The 23,007-nt window shown below is 45.3% G+C and overlaps 3 protein-coding genes across 4 annotated transcripts; 1 reads left to right on the plus strand and 2 right to left on the minus strand.

Moving 5' to 3' along the window:
• Window positions 1–210: 210 nt before the first annotated feature.
• On the minus strand, window positions 211–16,760 carry LOC306795058 (forkhead box protein K2-like). The gene is made up of 13 exons (XM_079293396.1): window positions 16,299–16,760; window positions 14,907–15,101; window positions 14,655–14,796; window positions 14,185–14,331; window positions 13,876–14,069; window positions 13,119–13,321; window positions 12,762–13,019; window positions 12,415–12,612; window positions 11,691–11,902; window positions 2,406–2,596; window positions 2,093–2,302; window positions 1,592–1,776; window positions 211–1,516 (listed from the first exon to the last, which is right to left on the minus strand). The coding sequence occupies exons 1-13, from the start codon at window positions 16,592–16,594 to the stop codon at window positions 1,290–1,292; spliced, it is 2,658 nt and encodes an 885-aa protein (XP_079149522.1). The 5' UTR covers window positions 16,595–16,760; the 3' UTR covers window positions 211–1,289.
• Window positions 3,817–8,940, plus strand: LOC306795106 (uncharacterized protein; the record flags this gene model as incomplete). The annotated part of the gene is made up of 7 exons (XM_079293468.1): window positions 3,817–4,036; window positions 4,861–5,063; window positions 5,211–5,303; window positions 5,396–5,491; window positions 5,567–5,677; window positions 6,581–6,707; window positions 6,833–8,940. The coding sequence occupies exons 1-7, from the start codon at window positions 4,012–4,014 to the stop codon at window positions 8,938–8,940; spliced, it is 2,763 nt and encodes a 920-aa protein (XP_079149594.1). The 5' UTR covers window positions 3,817–4,011.
• Window positions 16,761–18,660: 1,900 nt separating the features above from the next.
• sult2st2 (sulfotransferase family 2, cytosolic sulfotransferase 2) lies at window positions 18,661–21,784 on the minus strand. 2 transcript variants are annotated; one of them, XM_079292989.1, is made up of 6 exons: window positions 21,599–21,784; window positions 20,243–20,454; window positions 20,033–20,159; window positions 19,738–19,832; window positions 19,104–19,284; window positions 18,661–18,889 (listed from the first exon to the last, which is right to left on the minus strand). In XM_079292989.1, the coding sequence occupies exons 1-6, from the start codon at window positions 21,735–21,737 to the stop codon at window positions 18,771–18,773; spliced, it is 873 nt and encodes a 290-aa protein (XP_079149115.1). In that variant the 5' UTR covers window positions 21,738–21,784; the 3' UTR covers window positions 18,661–18,770. The 2 variants fall into 2 exon arrangements, with proteins under 2 accessions (XP_079149115.1, XP_079149114.1); XM_079292988.1 differs by having other exon boundaries at window positions 20,243–20,487.
• Between the last annotated feature and the right edge of the window lie 1,223 nt (window positions 21,785–23,007).

Below are 23,007 nucleotides of genomic sequence, written 5' to 3' on the forward strand. Positions count from 1 at the left end.
AAATTCACCTCAGCTATGTGTACAACATACTTGACACATAAGAACACATTCATATTTCAATTTAAACGAAACTGATGTTTATCACAGAAGTGTCAATATGTTATTTAATGAAACCATTAGACCACTTCCAACAAATGCGTTGGGACACACTTCATTTCGCCATTGAAGTCCGTGGTGAAACTTTCAGTTCTGTTCAAAAGTTAAGTGAGTGAAAGTCAAGATACGTCTCAATCTGAACCCTATTGTAATGGGGTGTTTGGGACGGCGATTACAATCTGACTGTAATCCAGACTGACAATTCTACGGTCTCTAAAATAATCTCAACCAATTACACATCCCATTCATTGTGTATTTTTTTATTCTGGGACCCATATGATAGTCTTTCAATACAAACATTGCATTAATTGTGGGACGTTTTAAATAGTGCATTTGTGCACCACTGATTTAAAACGAGACCATGTAACTGTTGAAAGACTAAATAATATCTTCCTCTTACAATAAAAAAAATTAAAAAACCACACCCTTGCTTAGTGTACTCGGGTTTTGCTGCTACAGTGCTACCGTTCGCACTTTTAAATTTTTTTATTTTAACAATGGGTCAAATGTGGGGACATCTGACAACATTACGTTGTGTAGTGGCAGCGTTGCAGTAGTAGTTAGTGTAATTAACGACTCATTTGTGTAACCTTTCTGTTCAAGTGAGGAGGGGTCGATAATGACCTCGTCCCGTAGCGATGTCCGTTCTCCCGGCGTCCCAAGTTGGTACCAGCAGCAGTGCCGACATAACAGAGGAAATCACTGTAAAAATGTAAAAATCCCTGTTTAATTACAGTAAACTACTGGCAGCTGTGGTCGCCATCATTTTACTGTTATTTACTGTAATGTAATACAATGTTTAAATCAAGTGTGTGCATACACTGATCCTCTTCATCACAAACTGAAATATTCATCCAGGATTATTCTCATTCCACAATGATGAAACAATAAGCGTTAAGATCGTCATGGATAACCGAACACCTACCGCATAGTGACATGTCTGAGAATAATTGATCTTCAGTGGCATTTTAATACGGGCTAACTGCCGTTCAGTTAGTTTGTTTAAAAAGTAGAGGTATCACCGTCACACTACATGGCTGGTAAATGTAGGAACTACAGTACCTGAGCTTCACAGCTGCCTCACCATTTCTAACGAAATACTGTGTTTTATGAATGAAGCGTACGAAAATTGTACTAAAATCCATCCAGGAGTGTTGGCGGGGTCTCCCACAGGTCCACGTTGCATTAGGCATTCAGGCAGACTCTGACCTCTCCTCTGAGGCCTTGAGAACAAAAACGGCATCGTCCAGAACGTAGTAATCGTTATACATGTCCCCTTCACAGAGGTACGGCAAGCGGGTCACGGCCTCCACCTCGAACCCCGCCCTCCGGAAAACCTCATTGGACAGGTTGGTCACTTGCTCCTCCCACGTTTTTCCTTTTACTTTAACGTGTTCTTTGGGACGCTGCCATTTTCCTCCTAAGAACAAATACAGATAGAATGGTTTTTATTTGCTTCATAGAGGGAGGTCTATGAAGTTGATTCCCAACTGACCGATTTCCACATAGGGCTGGAAGGGGAGCACCGCAGCCAGGATGAGTCTCCCCGTGTTGGGAACCAGCGACAGCCTAATGTCCCGCAGCAGATATAGAGGATCGTCGCAGCGGTCCAGCAGGTTCAGACAGCTGATCACATCATACTGGAAATCAGTCTGCTGCCACTCGTCGATGCCCAGCAGTCTTAGCACGACAGAAAGAAAGAACCTATTTTCAGATGGTAACAAATTGCTTCCAATGCTTCAAGGAAATTATAGTTTCAGTTAAAAATGCTGACTTTCATTTTCTAATTCATTATTGATGTATTTGTGGAGTGAAGGTTGAGTTTCATTAATGGTAGCTTAACAACGAACTCAAAAATAAACCAGAAAAGTGGAAGCGACTTGAAGCTCAGAGCAACAGATAGGTGAGTCAGACATATGATCTGTTGTACTGATGGGATCCGTGTTGTGGGATGTTTATCCCACTGAGATGTGAGTCGGCGTGGTCTACTGCTCACTTGTAATTCCTCCTCTGGAGATGCCATTTCATGGGCGGCGAAACCTCGGTTACGTAGACCTCTCTGAAATGGGCACCCATCACCTCTGTGACACCCCCGTCCCCGGCTCCGAGGTCCAGGAGTCTGTCGGCCCTCCAGTCCGGGTCGATCCGGAGCAGCCGCTGGAACTGCTCCGTGGAAAACACAAACATAGAGCCACGACCCAGAAACCTGGAGAGATGGAGAGCGGCGTCAGAGGACGGTTGCACTACGGGGGGGGGGGGGGGGGGGGGCGGAGATAAAACGGAGACGTAGGTGCGTCTGTGCCGCTCACCCGTTAATAGAGGTGCGAGAGACCAGCGGGCCGAGGACCGTTGATACGAACGAGTGATAGAGCTGGGTGAACAGCCAGCCAGACTTCTCCACGCTCTCCTTGAGAAAAGCCTTGGTGCCCGAGTCCAGGTGGCTCTGGACAAAGAGGGGTCGCACTGAATCTCCGAGCAGGTCAGGTCCGCACCGGTACCACTAGAGCAGCAGAGAGAAGAAGAACACTAAGTTAAGACAAACTGAGGAAGCATTTACAGCAGCAATCTACGTCCACCTCCATGGTTTAAACGTGGATCAAACCTTCTGATAACATATGTTCCTTTTGTGTTTTGTGCAATTGAACAATTTTGGACATCACATTTTCACATCAATGTTTATCATCTTTGCAAATAAAAAGCCGTGAGGGAGCTCAACTTCCAGCGTGCAGATGCTCCTCTGTTGGTGTTTGGCACTCTCTCCCGCTGAGATATTGTGGGTACCATTTAATGACATGCCATCTTATTTTGAAGTACAGCATCCAGTGTATCGGAGGCTCTGAACCTCTTCAAATGATTTGTACCTTATTGTTGTTTCAATGGACAACTCTGACATAGAATCCACCCATTAATCCATCCAGGATTCATGCTCACATGAGCTTAATTGCTAAAAACTAAAATGTGAGACTGGCATGTGCAAAGAATAAAGAATAAATCATAAAACAGCACCGACAATAAAATAATGTCAGTAACTGTTCAAAAGAGGCGGAAAGATCAACCCTCTTCTTTGGACAGCCTTTTGCCAAATTCCATTTAAAGGTGTAACAAGTCCAACCTCTGTAGCTTGCCAATGGCAAACGGTGCACATACACGAGTCCGGCCTTGATACGTGAATTGACCGTAGTGTGTCTCTCAAAACGGGCAGCAATCCGGACCCTGCGAGTTCACCTACCGGTCGGGATTAAGAAGAATTCCTACCTCTTGCGTCTCAATCGCGGCCGCTTCGTTCTCGCTCGCCATGTTCATAAACAGCGAGCGGGCGAGTGGGCTACGGACGTATTTCCCCGTCCACATCTTCCTGATGGAGACCAGGAAGGCGACGTAACCCAGCAGCCACGCTACAAAAACCAGTGTCCTCAGCTGTAGATGACACATAACGGACAACAAGCCTGAGTAGGAACGCGGACAGACAGGCGGCTGCAGTCTCGAAGACGTGAACGGACTGGCCGGTGAATTAGCACTGAGACGCACTCAACAGTAGATGATGATAAAGGTGGTAACGGCAGCCAATTGTAAACCAACACGCCAGGGCATGTCTCCAATTCCAAGACAACAAACAAACAAACCTGGGGGTGCGGTGGTTTTTAAGAAAACCTGCTGCTATATACTCTCCATCTTAGTCTTGTAATCCCACTGTTCTATTGTTGTTCTTTGTTGTTAACAGATAGTCTTTCACCTGTGCGGTCTCTGCCCAGTATGTCAACAGACATCCACTTCCGCATAGTCTGCACTTCCTGCGTTACCGCTAAATGTGTCCCGGATTCAGATTCTAAGCGCTCACTCTGTTTGGCTTTAACTGCTTAACGCCATGGGTTGTTGCCATTTCTGAGAGGAGAACAGAACCGGTGAAGCCGAAGTATGCACCACGTGTCAGAGAAGACAGGTAGCAGTCATGTTTCGCAAAATGATACAGATATATATTTAATAGTGTGTGACATCATCGCCGTGGCCTCGTTCCACAACCTCTAAAATATCCCGCTGAATAACATTAAGGGCTTTTGAAATGTTTGTTTCTTCGATGAACGTAATTTAACGTTTCAACAAAAAAGTGAACATTAGATATATATGTTGCATTATCTTTCTTCCAGGGTTTATTGTGTGAGTTAATTCTTGCTGTTACTTTGTTTTTTTGTGTTGCTGGACAGTGTTACGGTTGAACGTTTCACAAACGTCGCCCGCGGCGCCTCTCTCATTCAAACATGACACAACTCCGTTCGGAATCCGTCAAATTAAGACATCATTCGCGTTTTTGTTCCCCCAGACGGACATTGCCCTTGAAATGGAACTCAAGAACTGAATCTAATCTACAATTCGGCACGCATGTCATGCGTGCAACAAGAAAAGTTTAGCTTTTGTATTCGGTTCGCTTGTCATTTCGATCATTTTCTTCCATTAAAGTATCACTGTGAGGACCGTAACAAGCAGTGTGTTGAAACGTTTCCAATTAACAGACCAACATTTTAGGAAAAGTGACCAAATACTGCTGTACAAATGGGGCATCGAAATATAACAATTATGAATAATAGGCCTATTGTGCATCACATGATTTGCCTAAGAAATACCTTCTTCACCCCTTAACCTTTTTTTTTTTTTTAAATATCAATCTATTCAACATGCACATTTGTCACAGCTTGTTTTTCCTGAATTACCACAATATTTTCTGTCTGTACTGCTTTTTAAACCACTCATTCTTCTCTCGTTATCGAGCTGCCCCGCTGCCCTGGTCCTGTCTGCGTCTCCTGGTCCCACCGCTCCGGCTGGTCTCTGCAGCTATCTGGGAGACTGTCCAGCAGAAAATTGTGGCCAATTACGGGCTGCTGGACGACTTTGTGACAGCAGTCACCGAGATCGTCCCAGAGCTTCTTAATCCCAGACAGAGGTGTTTGCTGAGCCTCGGCCTCCGGGCTCAGGTACCTTGTGAGGAAGCCAATATGTTGCGATATTGACTTTCCTTTTGCAACTTATTTGCTGTTCAGAGACACACGACAACTCATACGTGTTTGCTCGTCACATACGGCTGAAGTTTAAAACATTTGCCAATTTTGTCTTGGTTTTAGCTGACACTGGAGTTGTGTCGCCCAGAGCAGACAATAGACATCAAGACCATTCAGCCACACCTGGACATAATCACTTCACTGTGGAACTCAGAGGTACATTTGTCTTTATTTCACGCGTTTTGTGGTTTCTATTCTCTTCTCTTAAATGACAACCAGAACTTGCTGACTTTTGCCCTTTATCACAGATAAGAGATTCAGGAGATGGGGCGTCTGCACCGGGCCTCCTTGGGCTCATTCACACGCTGCTTAATGACCAGCAGGAGAGGCAGCGCTTCTTCCAGGTACGTGTCTCCGGTTGTGTGATTTTGAGATATTTTCATCCTGACTGTTAATCAATGTCACTCGCTCAATTTTAGGACGTTTTCCCGGTGAGATTTGGAGACCAGTACTCTGAAGATATACAGATGTTTGTGGAGATATTCCTCTCGCAGCTTGACAAGTTACTTACTGTACCAAATCATAAACAGGTAACTTACACTGTGCTGTAAAGACATTTACGCCAGTTCAAAGTCAAATAATATTTCAGAATTTTGGGAAATACGCTTATTTGCTTTCTTTCCAAGTGACATACGTAGATTTACATCAACCGCAAGTCAGTGCGTTAAGTATGAAGCTGGAGTCAGAACATGATTAGTCTAGCTTAGCTTAGCGCAAAGAATGGAAATGGGGAAACCGCTTTCCAAACCATAGACTGTATGGAAAAAGTGGACGTAGTCACCGTGAAATCACCCATTTGTTTGCAGACTACAGTTTTGAAGTCTTGAGTTTGGTTTTCTGGCCGTCGCCAGCTTGTTTTTTCCCCATCTTGAAGTGACTCTAGAGGGTGGAGTCAAGTACAACCAAACGCTGACATTTTAGGCCGGCAAAATATTTCTATTGTCTTTTTAGTGAACTGAAAGCACTGTGAAAGGGTTAAAGTTCCAAGACAACACCGTGGTAGCGATGTGTCAATCACAAGGTAGCCCCGCCCTGAAGCATACTCTGCTCTATTTGACTAAGTGGACCACAATCTACTAAATGAACATCATGCTGTGTTGAAGAAGACTTGAAAGTAGAGATTGAGACCATGAACTCATGTTTACAATGTTTACTGAGGGAATAAATCAAGAGAAGTAGAGTCACTTTCTCATAGACTTCTATACAACCAGGAGTCGCCCCCTGCTGGTCAGTAGAGAGAATGCAGCTTTAAGACACTTCAGCATTGGCTTCATTTTTCAGGCCTGGTCCAAAGTTGAGAAACACACCTACCTCAACCTATGGAGCTCACGAATGAATACATTGTAAACTAAATCTCATTATTGGAAAGAAAGCAACGGAGCATTTTCCACCACAATGTTGAACAATTCCGTTGATGTGATCTTCCTCATGAGCAGGTTGCCTGCATGCTCAGCGACGTGCCTGCGGTTCTGTCTGAATGTCTGCAGACTTTCTGTCAATCTCAGGAACTTAAGACTCTCCTGGAATATCAAAAAGACCTCGCTCAGCTAAACGCAAGTGGTAAGCATGCAGTGTAGTTTGGATGGAAAACTGACATGATGGCAGTACAACAGTCACGGTAGAGCTAATGTATAAGGCACTCAGCTGTTTGTCTAGTGGTAACTGTGTGTATTTCACATTTTCAGAGAATCAAACAGTCGGTGCCAGCATTTGTTCAGCTCTCTGTCTGCCACCTTTGACAACAGCCGTGACAGAAGAAGAAGAAACGCCACGAGAAGTAAACGCGTTAACCGATTACATGGAAGCATTCAACAAAGAACTGATAGTGGAGACCACTACACTGAGAGAAAGTGCAGCTGATGTAAAGACGGAGCGCGATGGACCAGAGAGCAGAGAGACCGGAGGCCTGGAGAATCAGTCCACGGTTAGCGGTGGAGCAGGAGTAGAGCACGAGATCTCCCGCTCTGTTCAGCATCTCAACTCTTCGGCCGGGGATAAGACGAGTGTAGACTCCTGTGCCGTTGAGGTCCAAGTAGGTTACAATGTTGACACCCTTGCTGAGAAACCTGTTACCACAGAGAATAAGCCCTCTGCCGAACACTCAGTGATAGATATTAGAGAGGACAAAAAGGTTCAGGCATTGGTTAGAACTACAGATGACAGCGTCATTGTCATGAGCCCGAGTGAGACAGAAAACTGCACGAAAGAAGAAACTTCCAGCAAAGTGCAAAACATCAACATATCTAATGTAGTGCCGTCGCCTGCACTGTGTGCACCTGCTGTGGTCACATCCCAGAGGCCCGTCAGAGAACACCGGGGTCGAAAGGTGAAAAACATTTCAACACCCAAAACTGAGCTGCCAAAGAGAAATCCTCGAGTCCCGTCAACCAGCAAGACGTGTCCCTTATGCGGTAAGACGTACAGTCGTGCGTCACATATGAGACGACATCAGAGGACCCACAGCGGAGAGCGGCCTTTCCGACGCTTGCGGTGTGAGAAACGCTTTCAGTTCAAGCACGACCTTAAGGTGCACGAGTTAAACGCGTGTCGAATCGCTCTGCCACGGCCGCAGAACTCGTCCTCTGAAACGCACGAAGAAAAAGACGCTCAAGACCCAAAGCCAGGCGAAGATCGCAGCCAACTCCGAACTCTGCCTACGGAAGTCGGGATGAATCTGAAACAAGTGGGGGCTCCTTCAGGAGAGGGAGTGCCTGATCCCACCCAGCAAAATACCCAATCATTCAGCAGCAAAGTCCAGTTAGGAGACATGAAGGAGCAGAGTCAGGAAGCTCATCGGGGTAATCAGAGAGGCAGGAAGTCAAAGGGTTTCAACTCGAGAAATACACATAAACCCACCGACGCCTCACTGTATTGTGTGGAATGCAACAGGTCTTTCCCAGACGCGGCCAGACTTAAAATGCATAATCTGAGACACAAGTCTCGTGCGTGCACTAAGTGCGGCGAGAGTTTCAACGGTTTCATAGACCTCAACCAGCATTATGTCGACGTGCACGACTTTAGAGGACCCTTTCCCTGCACCTCGTGCCAACGAACGTACACGGCTTTGAGAGGTCTGGTCAGGCACGAGAGGTTCCACACGGGCGATCTCCCGTTCAAGTGCCCCAAGTGTCCGAAAGCGTTCGGTTACGCGTCCGCTCTGACGCTGCACGACCGGACTCACACACGAGAGGCTCCGTTCCTCTGCTGGGATTGCGGGAAAGGCAGCAGGTCCAACGCCGCTCTGACGAGGCACAGGCTGTGCTGTCACGGCGGCGCCACGGAGAAGCGCTTCTGCTGCGAGCACTGCGGGCAAGCGTACGTGCTCAAGAGGAGCCTGGACCTCCACGTGGCGAAACTACACACCGGCGTGCGCTACCCTTGCTCCCGCTGCGGCAAGCTGTTCCGAAGTGCGAGTTCGTTGACGAGACACGACCTGACCCACACGGCGGAGCGGCCGTACTCGTGCGTCGAGTGCGGCAAGAGTTTCCGGTCGGTGTCGGAGCTGAAGATACACACTCGCTACCACACCGGGGAGAGGCCGTTCAAGTGTCGAGAATGTGGCAAGGGGTTTGTGCAGTCCTATTACCTCACTGCACACACGAGGATGCACACGGGGGAAAAGCCGTACAAGTGTCAGACATGTGACAAATGTTTTAACAGCGGGGGGATTCTGAAGCGACACCAAATGATACATACGGGAGAGAAACCCCATAAATGTTCAGCCTGTGAAATGGCATTCAGTCGGCCAGAGCTCGTAAAAGCTCACGCAAAGAAGTTTCATGTCTGTAAGTGAGCTCTAATTTGCCTTTCAATAAATAGTGGTTATTACTATTGTTTGTTTGTCTTCACATTTGATCATTGTAAAAGGTGCCGAGCATCTCTATCGCCTCCATCACTGGGCCACGCTCACACTGAACTGGTTAAGCTACGTTCAGGACACACCTGGTTTTGCTCAGTTGTTTAAAAGGCGCCATAGATACAGTTGTGCTGAGTAACGAGTAATGTGACTAACTGTACATAGTTATGTTACTTTTTCAGTAAGTGAGGTGGGATTATTGTGAGTGAATGTTTTCACTTTAAGTAACTTGCCCAACACCGTTTACCAAATAAGTAATTTACGTATTTCAACAGTGAGGATGTTTTCTTCACACATGGCTACAATAGCATCCTCTCATATCTGAGGAATCAGCAGTTACTAGCAAAGTCCTTAACATCTTAATCTCATCCAGTAATGTTCCATACTCTTCATTTGATTGTTAGTCTGTCATTAAAGGAACAGTGTAATATTTATTATCTGTATTTATAACATAACTGTTTTAATCAGTCTACCTGAAACTAGGAATGGTTATGTTTTCGTTAGCGCAGGGTCCTTTCCCACTGAGTCCACCACGTCATCACACACACACACACACACACAGAGAGAAGTGAAGATTACTTGAGTTGACTACGCTGGTCACTGTACGTGCATTGGAACAGTTTGAGTAAAAAGCAGATACTTTATCAACACATCTGTTCAACAAGCATGAACCTGTAAATGAACGTGAAACCTAATTCCATCGGCGCCTTCCGCCGCTATGTTTACAAAAACACAGCAGGAAAGATCGGCCTTTTCACAAACGAGCTGTAACAGAAGCGGTCCGTCTCCAGTCCGTTTATCTCAGTTACATCTTGTAAACTTCTGTGCCAGGAGGAATGACTGATACCATCCGATGTGTTCATTATTGATAGTCATCATTTATTCACTTAATGACTTTATATAGTGACGTTGCTGTTGTAAACACTTGTTTCTGCTGTAGAAACTAATTAGTTATATCTTGTAATTCTGTCTGTTCTGAATTTATGTGCTTTTTTATGTGCTTTTTAAAAGGAATTATTTAATCATGAAGATTATGGATAAGAGTAGCTCCTTGTCATAATAAAACTATAACGATACCCATCCCTACCTGAGGACCCCCGTAGTTCTCAGACACGCTTGGAAAGAGGGGCGAGTGGATGAACCTCACCACTGGATGGTGCTAAATCGCACACACTGTACCTTTAATAAGGCTGATCCTCTTTGCACATTCTGACAAAAACAAACAACTCTTCAAACACACAGATTGTACGTTTGCATTTGCCCAGCAGAAAAAGACTTTTACTCAAAGAAATACAAACTAAAAAGTTGTGTTTTAAATAAATTTATATATATATATAAAAAAAAGAAAAAACACCCACTAAAGCAGAACGAACACCTATCGCTTGTTTTTCCTTGTGTGACATAGAAAACATTCTGAACAGGCTTGTTTGGTAGCCTGAACAGAATCAAATAATCAAGCAAAGAGTTGCCGACTTCAACACAAAATGTAACAAACACAGCCCATGATGACAGGGGTGGAAAAAAACAGCAAAATCAGAGTACAAAAAAAACAAAAGAAAACTAGGAGGGTTAAGTGCAGCACTGGTCAGAATCATATAACGTAGATTCAGTCTAAATTTTCTTCAGTTCCATATTCAGATAATCTGCTCAAGTACATTGTCTCTAGATCCGTAACATGCAAGCTTGATGAAGCACATGGTCAAATACGCATGGGAAGATACTTTATCTCAGAGGATATTTGTAAAATCTGAAAAAAAAATATCTGTAGATGTACAGTGATTAAGAAATTTCATTTGCATGAATCAGCAGAAAAAAAGGAAAGAACATCCACTCCATAGTGTTTTCTTTACTACATTCATTTCACTGAACAAAGAGTCCACATATATCAAAAAAAAAAAAAGATTCCCAAAATATCATGTTGTGATGTCTAAATGTTCTTAAAGACCCCACTTATATCTTTTAGTTAATTATTACTAGATAGTATCTGTGCCTTGGGAAACGGAGAAACACTCAAAAAAGATCCAAAGACACACGTATACAACGGAATACTGCATCTCTACTCACGACTGGGTTAGGGAGGTCGACATGGAGGCTAGCTGCCGGAGACGGAACGTCCACGCGCACGCTACACACGCTTCCCTTTAGCGGAATACACGACTGGTGACTCCGCTCTGTCGCTTTCTCTATCCGACAAACAGTAAAGCGCTTGTTTGTAATGCTACCAGGATGAGGCTCCTTTCCGTCTTTGGGGGGGGAAGTTTCAGGACTCCACTTGTCCAATAAAAGTCTCTTTTTTTTATTCTTTTTTTTTTTTTGATCTGGAAATCTTGGATTTGTGAAAATGTCTGCCTGTGCTTCTTCTTGCCGTCTGGGTCTCAAGCGTCATCGGCAACTCTTTGAATTTCAAATTTGGTTTCAGTTTTTGCATCATACTGTATTTCATGGTGCTAAATATGTGGAGGAGGATTTTGGGGGCGGGTCATTCTGTAGTTCTGCGGGTGTTTCCGAGTCTCGTCTAGTTTTGTTTTTTTGGCACCTTGGAGTTGATGATGGAAGGGTAAGAGTGTCGGAGGTGTGAGGCTCAATGCGTACAGGAGAGCAAGGGGTCAGGATGCAGACCGGCGTGTGTGTGTGTGTGTGTGTGTGTGTGTGTGGGGAGGCTACTTGTCACCGATCTGTTCACTGACCCCCGCTTCTCCGGCTCTGTCCGTAGTGCCGTTTTTGTTGTTGTTGTTGTTGTTGTTGTTGGCGGCTGCTGCTGCTCCACCCTCCTCTTCCTCCTGTGTTTTCACCCTCTTTGATTGGGGTTGGCCTTGCAGTTCTCCGTTCTGCCTCTTGGTAGGGAGGGACGCCGAGGCTGAGGCGTGGGCCGCCAGGAGGTGAAGAGGGTTTGCAACGGCTGGCAGAAAGAAGAAAGAAAGGAGTTATTACGACTACTTTGAATCGGCAGAGACGAACGACATGCACTCGTCTTACAGCTATGTTTACATAGTGATCTTTGACCTCGTGTTTTTATGACATAATGCTCGTACTTTACCCTTGCTATGTACTGTACACAATACTTGATCCTTCTCACGTGGGTCAAGGATGAAAACATCCTTCAGCAGATACACACATCACAAAAACGACCATGCAGCAGCTGCTACGTGTCAATTTTAGTGCGAGTGCAGGATAAAGACACTCAGCCCGACATGGCGGGACACCGTACGCTGCGTCTTTCAGTGCAATCGGGGGGGTTTCATATGGCCGTCCGTCCCAGCTCACTTCAATTGCAAATCGTTTTTCATGCTATTCCTCTAATCGATAATTGGTGTGGGTTAAGCACAGTAACGTAATGAAGAAGAGGGATTGTGTGTGTGTGTGTGTGTGTGTGTGTGTGTGTGTGTGTGTGTGTGTGTGTGTGTGTGTCACCTGTGCTAGCAGCAGCACTGATGGGGATCAGATGGGTCCCGTTTTGCGTGATGGCCTTTATCGGGAGCTGGTGCTGGCCGAGCGGAGCTTGTTGCACGATGGTTACCGTCGTCAGAGACGCAGCCTGAGAGCTCTGGATGATGCGGCTGACTCCGCCTATCGACGAGGCTGTGATGGATGGGATCGACCCCACTTTGACTGCGAGCAGGGAGAAAAAACATATTAAGAAAAATCATATTAAACTCAGTTCACACATACAGTCTAAAACAGAATGCTTTGTGACAGCAGGTGGCTGCCACACTTCCTCCGCAGCAGAACTGCTACGAGTGGACAAAGCAGGAACTCACGCTTGATCTCTCGGTGCTCTCCGCCTCCGTTCTCCTGAGGTCCGGGTCTCACCGTGGCAGCGGACTGTCTGCCGACAGTTGCCACGGCGACGGCCGGGATCTGGTGGAGGACGTGCACCGTCTGCATGACGGGGGCGGAGCTAACCGACGTGGTGACGATTGCTGGCGACGCCATGGTGTAGGTCACAGGCTTCATGGTCGTTTGAGGCATCTGGCGCTGCACGGCGATCAAGACCGGCTGGTTGTTGAGGTGGGAGCCTGGCAGCGGGGGCAGGGCGCCATCACACACAAGAGCAACAGTGAGTACTATTTTCATTTTAACCTCAGAGTTAATGTCACAAAAAGGTGATGCTTTACCAGGGGAGCTCTGTGCAAAGCGGGCCTCTTGGATGACAGCGAGCTTGGGCTGGACTGTCGTGGTTTGGGTGGGGGCTGGTGGTGGTGTTGGCTCTGGCTCCATGGGGACTGGGGACCCCTCTCTGGACAGGCTGTCTGGAGTCTGGACCCCGCTGGAGTGGGCAGACAGTGGCCCTGTGTGGCTGGGAGAAGCTGGAGCGCTCCTGGGGCGGATGAAGAAGTAAGGTTGATTCTGGACACATGTCGCCGTACAAACTTGTGCAGTAACACCCTCGTGTCTAAATTAAAGGGGACACGTCAGGGAAACGTCTTCGGTGCTTGTGGACGTACATTTGGGTATCTGGAGCGGTAAACTGAAATAAGACGACCTGGTCAGATTTTTTTGTGGGCTGCCTAGATCAGAAAACATGTGATTCAGCAAGCCAATCACATTTGGCTCCTTATGTCCCATGCAGGCTCATTAGGATACACCACCACACATCTGAGTAAGTTAGTAAGGTGCACCTTCTTTTTCTCACAAGCCAATCAGAGCAGACTGGGCTTTTCTTTGGAGAATGGAGCTTAAAGAAACAGGCTCTAAAACAGAGCGTCTTAAGACTGACTGTGAATAAAGGTTTATTCAGAGACGAAAGATTCGTATGAAAGAAATTGTGTTTTTTGAACATTAAAGCATGTAAACATGTTCTAGCAGAAACCCCTAATACAAGCACGAACTTGAAAAAGGAGCCTGATGTGGCCCCTTTAACGTGCTCTATACCTGGACGAGAGAGGACCCACAGGGGTCCTGAAGCAGGGCACTCCCCTCGGCCGGCGCTTCCTGAAGGCCTGATCTATCAGCTTGCCCTCGGAGGCGGGGTCGATCCTCCAGAAGGAGCCTTTGCCCGGCTCCTCCTGCGAGCGGGCCACTTTGATGAAGTACCGGTTCAGGGACAGGTTGTGGCGGATGGAGTTCTGTGAAAACACAGAGACGCACGCGGAGCGTTACCAAAAGCCGTGCAACGAACGGTGCATCTACAACCACATACTGCAAGTGTAAACAACGGTACCACGTAGTGAAGACTCTGACCTGCCAGCCTTTATCAGCTGTTCTGTAGTAGGGGTAGTTCTTGGTGATGTGGGTGTATATTCCGTTCAGCGTGAGCTGTTTATCCGGGGCCATGGTGATCGCTTGGACTATTAGCTGCGCGTACGAGTACGGAGGTTTGGAGTCATCCTGTGGACAAGAAAAGACAAGAGGAAGGAAATGGGGTTTTTGTCAATGAAATGAAAAAGGTTTTAGTTAGATCACAAGCGCATACATGCACGAACACGCACAGTCTTAGCAAAGTTCAACCAAATCCTGTGCTCCAAAGTCTATGTTGTTGTGAGTGTTGGGCAATTTTTAGACTTCAATGAGTAACCAGGGATGGTGTTCGCAGCGCTCAGACGCCACTGAGATTCTCTGAAGTCTGCCGCCTTTGTTTGCTTCTTTTTTAAAAAATGTATTTAAAGAGAATGTTTCAGACACACTAAACTGTTTCCGATCGCCCGGCTCACCTTTGGGCTGTCTTCACCGGAGGCCTCTTTGTCATTTTCTGATTGGGAGTTGTCCCCTATTAGGTCAGAGGCCAGGACGCGGCCTGTCCTGTAGCAGGAGAATCCAGCTCCCCGAGGACTTGACGGACAGGAGTTTGCCGCACTGAGAAAACAAAAAAACATCTGGAATTCTGAATTCATGTGACAAAACAACCACTTCAATGAGAAAATGTAGACAATGTTATCACTGTACACGTTAGACCCCCCTCTCACCTGAGGGTGCCAGTAGGTGAAGGCAGTGGGCTCATGAGTTGGGCAATGTTGTCAGGAATGTTGATGGTCAGAGGGGAAATTTGGGGTTGGACGGGCTGGACCGGTGATTCCGGCACGTTCCTTGGCTCCTTCTTGTCATTGGACAGGGCTGTGAACGTGATCTTTATACTTGTGCTGGGGAACCGGAAACAACACCTGGGAACAAAACACAGGCACAAACGCCGAGTGTTTCAATGTCGATACATTTCCACTGAAATGTTTGTCTGCGTTTGAAGACAAATGACATAAGTGGGCAACACAATGCTTACTACAGACGGACAAAATGAGCTTCCTGCCTGGCAACAAGCAGGCCAAGGAGGTCCAACTGAGGCCAAGACAGGAGCACTGAGTTTAAATATGGACGTCCAGCATTACCATTATGTAACGCATCATGTCCAACGCGTCTCATTTATTATTAATAGGGTATATTTGGACCTGCTGCTGCCACTTTCCAATGATTTACTCCTGTGGTGTGGTGACCACAATGGACGTATCATACCTAGACATTAATAAAGATTAAATGTAAAATGTGCGCGACCACAACAACAATTCAAGGTTCGGGAGATTACCAACTGAGAGGGGAAAGGACTGACAAACAAGCTGAGCAGTGTCAACATACCGACAGGGTACCCGAGGCCAAGTTGACGTTGAGCCAGCTCACACGACAACACTGGCCTTAGCGCTGTAGTTGACGTTGAAACACGTAAAGAGAATGTGTTGTGCCCAGTATCTAACGGCATAAAAGTAAAATACGTTGCATATTGTGTTGCAGCAAGTCAGACACACTACAAGTCCAACTATTAGCATGTGTTGCTAGCATGTTAGGTGGGACAGTAGCAGTTGCGCGTTAGCCAAACAATACAATAAGTTGAATGTTGCTCACTTTGCTATCAGCAAACACAGACATTGGGGGACATTTATTAAAGACAGGTTTGAATGGCTTGAGTTCACTGTGCAATTCGGCATGCACGAAACACCGGTTAGTAGAAAATAAATACAATTATTTTTATTTTATTTTACATAAAGTCTATCGTCCACGTAACATGAATGCACTATGGCGAGCAACTCTGTTGACAACACTACAGTGTGTTGGTGGACTGAATGCCGAATAAACCAGATACAACCCATGAATCAAGTTAAATGTGTTTTGGGGGATTACCGTTACACCGTTTGGCGTAGAGAGTTCCTGTGACGTTTTCGCCATACAAAACGAGCAGCACGCATATTTACGCTACTTGACACAGCACGTGCAAACACCGCTGCGGGACAACAAAACAATAACAACACACGAACACCACAAATCCGCAAAATGTTTGTAGCTTAGTCGAAGCAAACTGGTCGTATCAATCTTACATTCGTGGAAGCTGGAGCGGTGGCGCCCCTCTTCTCTGGAACACCCCATCAACAAACACCCCGTTTTTTCCGAGGCAACGGAGGTAGAATTCCCCCGTGCCGGTGCCGTCTTCCCCCGCGGTGAATATTTCGAGGTGCCGCCGGGAGATAAAGCTGGAGTGTCCCATGCTGACATCCACCGAACCCTGCGAGGAGTTCCGGCCGATGGTCACCGACCTTTTCTTCATCAGATACTCGAATTCTCGGCCCTCCAGCCGGGCTACAGCCGACCCCGACATCCCGCTTACCACCGCCATCTTCAGATGTATCTAGCTAGTGGAGCTGTGTGTGGAGCGGAAACGTAGAATCGGTTGCAGGGAATTGAAGGGGGGATATTTTTGGTTTCGTGAAAAAAGAGGGGGATCCAATTTTACACCGTGGAGAATTTGGCTAGGAACGTGCCAGACCGGGGACACAGCGGCTCCGACCCACCGCCGCGAAGAAGAGGAAAAAGAGAGGCACGTCGGCCAATCAAAACCGGCCAAACGGACGGAAGTGCCGCGACGGACAATCCGTTGAACCAATGGGAAGCCGACCTGGGTAGGCAGATGTGTGGTGCTTACCAATGACAACAATAATAAAAATAACCGTATAAAATAGAGCTCGGTTGCACTGCAGGTTGACACGCAGATGGGTGGAGAAATGTAAAAAGCGGCGCAGTGATTTATAGGAGGTGATTTTTACATTTTTCGACATACTGTACTATTACTTTTTTTGACTTTTTTCAACATACAAAGTTTTTTCTTGATATTTTTCGCCATGACATTTTTCTACATACTATAACTTTTCTTTTTGGACATCCCCATTAACAAACCATTTGGTCAGTGTGTTCTGTAAATGGCTCTACTTTTGTTCACTTCTCCAAAGACTTTTCTCGACTCATCTTCCCTGTTTTATTTTTAACTGACAGAATTTAATGAACCAGCAGACTTGTTTTGGGACAATTGTACTAAATATTCTTTAATGGATGGTACCACCAAACGCAGTGGTGGGCCATCAGGGCCTGCAAGGCCTTCTCTGCTGGCCTAAACAGAATCACAAGGTTATAGCTATTTTATAATTTTATAATTTTTCACAAATACACTACATGTATTATCATTTTTTTCCCCATTAGCTTATTTTTTCATTGCACAGCTCCTGTCTTCCTCAGTTGATCTGCTTCCAGCCTGCAGCGCTGCTTCCAGCACAGCTTGTTATCAGGAGAGCTTTTATCCACTGTTTATTGATGTTATCATTTTGTAATTTATGTTACGTATTTGCCCTTTTATTTATTTACTTTCTTATTGTCTTTTCTATCATTTCACATAGCTCTCTCTCTCTCTCTCTCTCTCTCTCTCTCACACACACACACATCACTCTGTTCACCCATACACTGATGACATGATGTTAACTGGCCTGTATTCACTGTTTAATCATTTAGAATATAATGTATCATTTAGAACTATAAGGGGAATGAATTGGCACATACATGCAGACTTAAATAAGTTTTCCAAACTTCAGAAATGAAGTGGGCACTAAGAAAGATTTAAATGAACCCATCATGGATCCGGTTCCCTATTGGATCCATGCCGCCAGGGTTTCCGTGCTGCGGGTTAGTTTACTCGCCACCACCACGCTGTGAGCGGCAGTGTGTACTGTGTACTGTACTGTGTACTGTACTGTGTACATATGGAGGTTGTGTCAAATAACGGATGCAAAATCCCTCGAACCCTCCGTCGCCATAGAGGCAGACGCTGATTGTCACCGAGCCCCGGGCTGTCAGTGTTCGGATGCCGGTGGATGTGTTCGTTCAGACCGCATCAATATTCAAGAAAAACGTGCTGCACCGGAGAAAACCCACGCGCCATGCTCACACGTGTTTCTCTGGCAATGACGTAATCACATCTACCTGAGCTGCGTTCAGGACCGACGCGTGAAGGTTGTTGATCGATGTTCAGTTCTGCACTGTTTTTGTGGACGTTAAAAAAATGTGCTTCCAATGTAATTAGCTGCCAATAACTTGAAGGAAACGATATGAAAATGCTGGCAAAACACTCGTCAACTCAAGGACCCTTATTGGCTTTTTTCAGACATTTCATTTCAACCTTATTTTACAGCCTTCACCAGTGAGTTTTTCCCGTTGATAAGATAACGTATATATCCTGAGGTACTAAGACGTAAGATACTGTAACTATACATGCAGATATTAACATGATACAAACAGGGAACATTGTGTTTGCTGGTGAAGGCCATGAGATGTGGTTCGACCCTAAAGAAAGCTAAGAAACCTTCAGTTAAGATTGTTAAAAAAAAAATCAAACTTCTGTTCACATTCAATTTGTATGACCTTTAATTTCTTACTGCTTTAACTCTAAAACATCAACTATTTGATGCTGTATTTTTAGATTTGGCAGAAGTGGCAATTCTGATTGGCCAGTACCGGTCCCGGCATTTTCATTCATTTGAATCCCATAGAAATTTATATTTCACATCATTCATTTTGTTTTTGTAAACGGCATCAAAGTGCTCCGCCTCTGCCGGTGTGAGTTGGTTTTTCCAGTCTCCAACAATCCCTGAAACACAAAATGTAAGAAGGGGAAACATAATGATGGGTGAAATGAGCTCTCTGTTGTAAATTTGGTTTTTAATGTAATTTTGCTGTACAGCATTATGTCTGGAAACCAGTTAGTAGTATATGTATAGGGAGTCACTCCTAAAGTGTGCTTCGCTCAATGAATCACACAAAATAACAGTGGAATTGAAATAGTATTCGTCGTTGGAACTCACCTTTCCTGAGAAATTCAGACTTTGTCTGGTCCATGACTTCACGAGGAAAGGTGGAGTAGTTTGACATTTTGTTCTGCTTCATGTTTTTGAACAAGCATCGGTCCGCTATCTTCTCTATCGCCTCAGCGTCCAGAGATTTCTGCAAGAACCGAGCCATCCGGGCCACGGAGTCCTTCAGGTCCTGCACCACAGAGACACACAGATCGCCTCGCATTGGTTTTTGATTCCTGCGACGCCTCAGGTGCACCAGAGACAGTTCAGAAAGCACCACGCCCACGTGGGGAGACAAGGAGAGTGTGCCGGCGCAAAACCACTGACGGAACAAAGACGAGGTTTGTTCCAGAGCCTCTTTGGCTGTACTTTGTGTTTAACGCTCATTAGCAAATGTGAGTAGGCCTATGGTACCCCGCTGAACTGAGTCGGTAAAACCTACATTTGCTGGACATAATAGTAATGATGATCATTTACATTTGATGTATACACGCACCGATGCTTTTACATAATAGAGGAATGCTAAAAGCACAATAGTAGCATGTTAACACGCGGAATTTAGCATGTAGCTTCAAGCACAGCTGTGCTAAATGACGGCCTCATAGAGACGCCTGCGTGGTTGTAGAGTTGTTCAAATTCTCACCGTCATCATCTCTTCATAGGAGATGTGCATTATGCGCTCTTTGTCTTCAGCGTTCAGCCAGCTCTTCACGTGATCAAACCACGAGCCATGCATAACTAGAAGGAAAGAGAAAATCACAAACGCTCCATCATCACGAGTCACTTTGAACGTTCAGGTCTTTGCACATGTTACATCTTATCACCATACATTTCACTCTCACTGACAATGGCATGCAGCTCAGGTTACTGCCTCTTACTCTGTTAAGTATTGTGATTGTTGACATATATGTTAAAATTGAAACAAAATTGAGTACAACCTTTTCCTTCAAAGAACTTGTGGAGGAAGTCGCTCTGCGGGCCCGGGTTGACCAAGTGGGAGGCCATCCCATGATAGTGAAAGGCAGAAGTGAACACATCTTTGGGGTTGCGCATCACATTGATGACCTGGAATGATGTTATGACATCCGTTATTAACTTAAGATGTTTTCTATGACACCAAAAGGTAAAGGTGTGCCAATCGGACTTACCCTCGGCTTAATGTCAAAGAAAGATGGAGGCATCATGTTGTACTGGAAATGTGTAGCTAACATGCGTGGAGACGGCCTCTCCTCGACGTTGAGGACGGAGGCCTGAGTCGTCTCCAGCGTGGGAACACGCTCCCAGGCGGGGAGAGTCTCAACAGAGGCCGGATCTCCTCCGCTCATGATCAGAGGGACAATCTCCTGCGTCCAAGTCGTACCTGAGGAGTAGGACAGCAGGAGTGTCCTGAAATCTGTAGGTGGACTTCAAAACATTTCGTAGTTTATCTTTTTCTTTAAAGGCACAGTGTGCAACATTTAGGGGGATTAATTGGCGGAAAATGAATATAATATTCATAACTATGTATATAATCATCGGAAAACAAAGAATCGTTTTTTTATTTTACCTTTAAAAAAAAGGTGCCACTAAATCTCACACACTGTTCCTTTAAATAAATAAATAAACCAATCTATCCCTCTGTCCCGCAGTGGGGGAATTTATTCTCCGCATTTAACCCATCGCTAGTCGGGATTCAGTGTCTTGCTCAGGGACACTTCACCACAGGACAGGTAGCCGAGGAACAAACGAGTGGTTAGTGGACGACCCTCTCTACCCCATGCGCCACGGTCGCCCCATAAGGAGTGGATGATGGTTGCAGGATGAGTGGAGGGGTTTGGGGGTTTGAGGGAGGAGGCCCCTGGGTGTCAAATCAGTTGACAAAACGCTTCAGCTCATCAGCCCAGAATTCTGGCTTATTAAAAGAAAGGTGGAGGTCTGATAAAGCCAATCCAACTTGACCATCATACATGACAGCTATTGCACTTCTGTCCATCCCGAGAGAGGGTTCCCTCCTCCTCTGTAGCCTCCCTGAAGTTTCTTCCTTTTTCTTTTCTATAAAAGTATTTTTTTCATTTTGGGAAATTCTCTTATTTTCTTTCTTGCAGAGATTTAGATGAGAAGATTTCACATTGCTTACATGAACCAAAATAGAAGGCGCGTATAGAGACACGATCACTACTGCCACCTTGCGCTTGCGTGTGCAACATTTTGTTAATGAGGGTGCAATGCATGCAAAGGCACAGCCAGTAAGGTGAGGTCCCTCTCTGGAGATGCCAAAAGTAGCATTTGTCTTTCACTGATCTGAAAACCGTGCACTGATGTTTTCCTGTCTTTATATTTATGGCCAAACACAAAATAAAATGATGGTTTTTTTTAATACCTCACATCTGAGTTTTTTTTTCGAGATCTCGCAAACATCCCTTTTTTCTCTCGACCACATCATATTAAAATGAGCTGCTTTTAACAGTAAAATGTTTGCATGATGACGAACTCACTCGTAAAAAAAAGAAAGAAAGACTGCTTACCGGACTTGGGATATGTTGCAATGATGATATCATCCGGACGAAAAGCAAACTCCTTGAAGTACTTCAGGCTCTCTGCACTGTGCCAATATTTGGGGATATAGATCCCTCTGTAAACTGTGTATAACTCTGCCTCAGTCATAGCCCAGAGGAATAATGAGTCGAGCCTCAGTAGTTATAGACTTAGTCGGGTACAGGCCGCTGTCAACTGGGATCTGTTGGTTCTTGTCTTTACTGTCGACTGCTGACACTCCTCTGACAAAAACCTGTTCAGGTGGGCGTTGGGTGGGGTTGATGTGTTTCTAAAGAAACTTCTTTGAAGTTTCTGTGGAACTGCAGTCCGTGTTGTTGGAATACAACTGAAGATATTTGCTATTTTACTTGGGAGATGTTTTGCAAGAAACCCTACATGCACTCAAAACAGAAAAATAAAAGTGTTTATTCAAGGCAGCAGGTACCCGGAGGCAAGTGGCCCGGGAGTTACTGTCAGACCGGCCCACTCAATACACGGCGCGTGTATTGATATGTATATGGTTTTTTTATATAACATTTTGGATCCACCAATTTGCCCGGATGGACACATTGAACAAAATGATGCTGGCTGTTGTAACACTCCAAGGTAGGTATCGTTTGCTGGATGAAGATGCTGAACTCTGGGCTAGTATCAGATGGTTATACGCAGTGGAGCTGGTGGTAGGGCTGTGCCACAGCCAATCAAGTTCAGCAAACATCCCAGAATGATTTCATGCTAAATAATTCAGGTGTCAAACACGCATTACTACTTTGCACTAAGATAGAGAACAACGACTGATCTCTTGCAGGTGGAGAAAGAAAAGGCCTCTGTGTCCCAGAACATCACAGCACAGAAACCCCTCACACTAGATATTGGTAACATGTATGATGACTCTGCCATTATGTCTGATATTATTACTGAAACCTTTTTTAAAAAGGATACAGGCAAAGCTTGATTATTGAAGAATTGTGTCAATTTGTACAAATTATTTTCCAGCTTCAGGCACCTGCATTAGGCCTGATTTAGCAGCTGTCACACAGTCAGACGCTTTGTTTCACATGGAATTAAGATACAAAAGACACACACATTGTATAGCGACAGTAGTAAATGCATGTAAAGCACATGTAGGCTATTTGGTCCTGTTTGTTACCAGGATATTTCAAAAACAATATAACTAATGACATGTACTGGATCGTTGGGCCATGAACAAGGGAACAAGTGATGTTTGAGGGGATAGCACCACCATGTGGTCATTTATGAAGCACTTCATATTTTGGCTGATAACTCTTAAAACATGAGGTCTAAAATCAAACTGGATTTCTTGGTAAATAGTGAATCTGCCAGGACACAGTGTTAATATTGTAAAGCATCTTTCAAACTATACTGATGGCTTAAGGTT

Source organism: Melanostigma gelatinosum (genome assembly GCF_949748355.1).
Source record: "Melanostigma gelatinosum genome assembly, chromosome: 21".
Taxonomy (NCBI): Eukaryota; Metazoa; Chordata; class Actinopteri; order Perciformes; family Zoarcidae; genus Melanostigma; species Melanostigma gelatinosum.

Excerpts from the sequence above, each read along its gene's own strand:
- LOC306795058 (XM_079293396.1), bottom strand. The coding sequence starts at position 16,594 with ATGGCGGTGGTAAGCGGGATGTCGGGGTCGGCTGTAGCCCGGCTGGAG. Across the intron at positions 11,903-12,414 it reads CAGTGCTGCTGCTAGCACAG|CCGTTGCAAACCCTCTTCAC; the intron begins GTGACACACACA and ends TCTTTCTGCCAG. Across the intron at positions 1,777-2,092 it reads CTCCAGAGGAGGAATTACAA|ACTGCTGGGCATCGACGAGT; the intron begins GTGAGCAGTAGA and ends TGTCGTGCTAAG.
- sult2st2 (XM_079292988.1), bottom strand. The coding sequence starts at position 21,737 with ATGACTGAGGCAGAGTTATACACAGTTTACAGAGGGATCTATATCCCC. Across the intron at positions 20,160-20,242 it reads TCTTTGACATTAAGCCGAGG|GTCATCAATGTGATGCGCAA; the intron begins GTAAGTCCGATT and ends ACATCATTCCAG. Across the intron at positions 19,833-20,032 it reads CAAGTTCTTTGAAGGAAAAG|TTATGCATGGCTCGTGGTTT; the intron begins GTTGTACTCAAT and ends CTTTCCTTCTAG.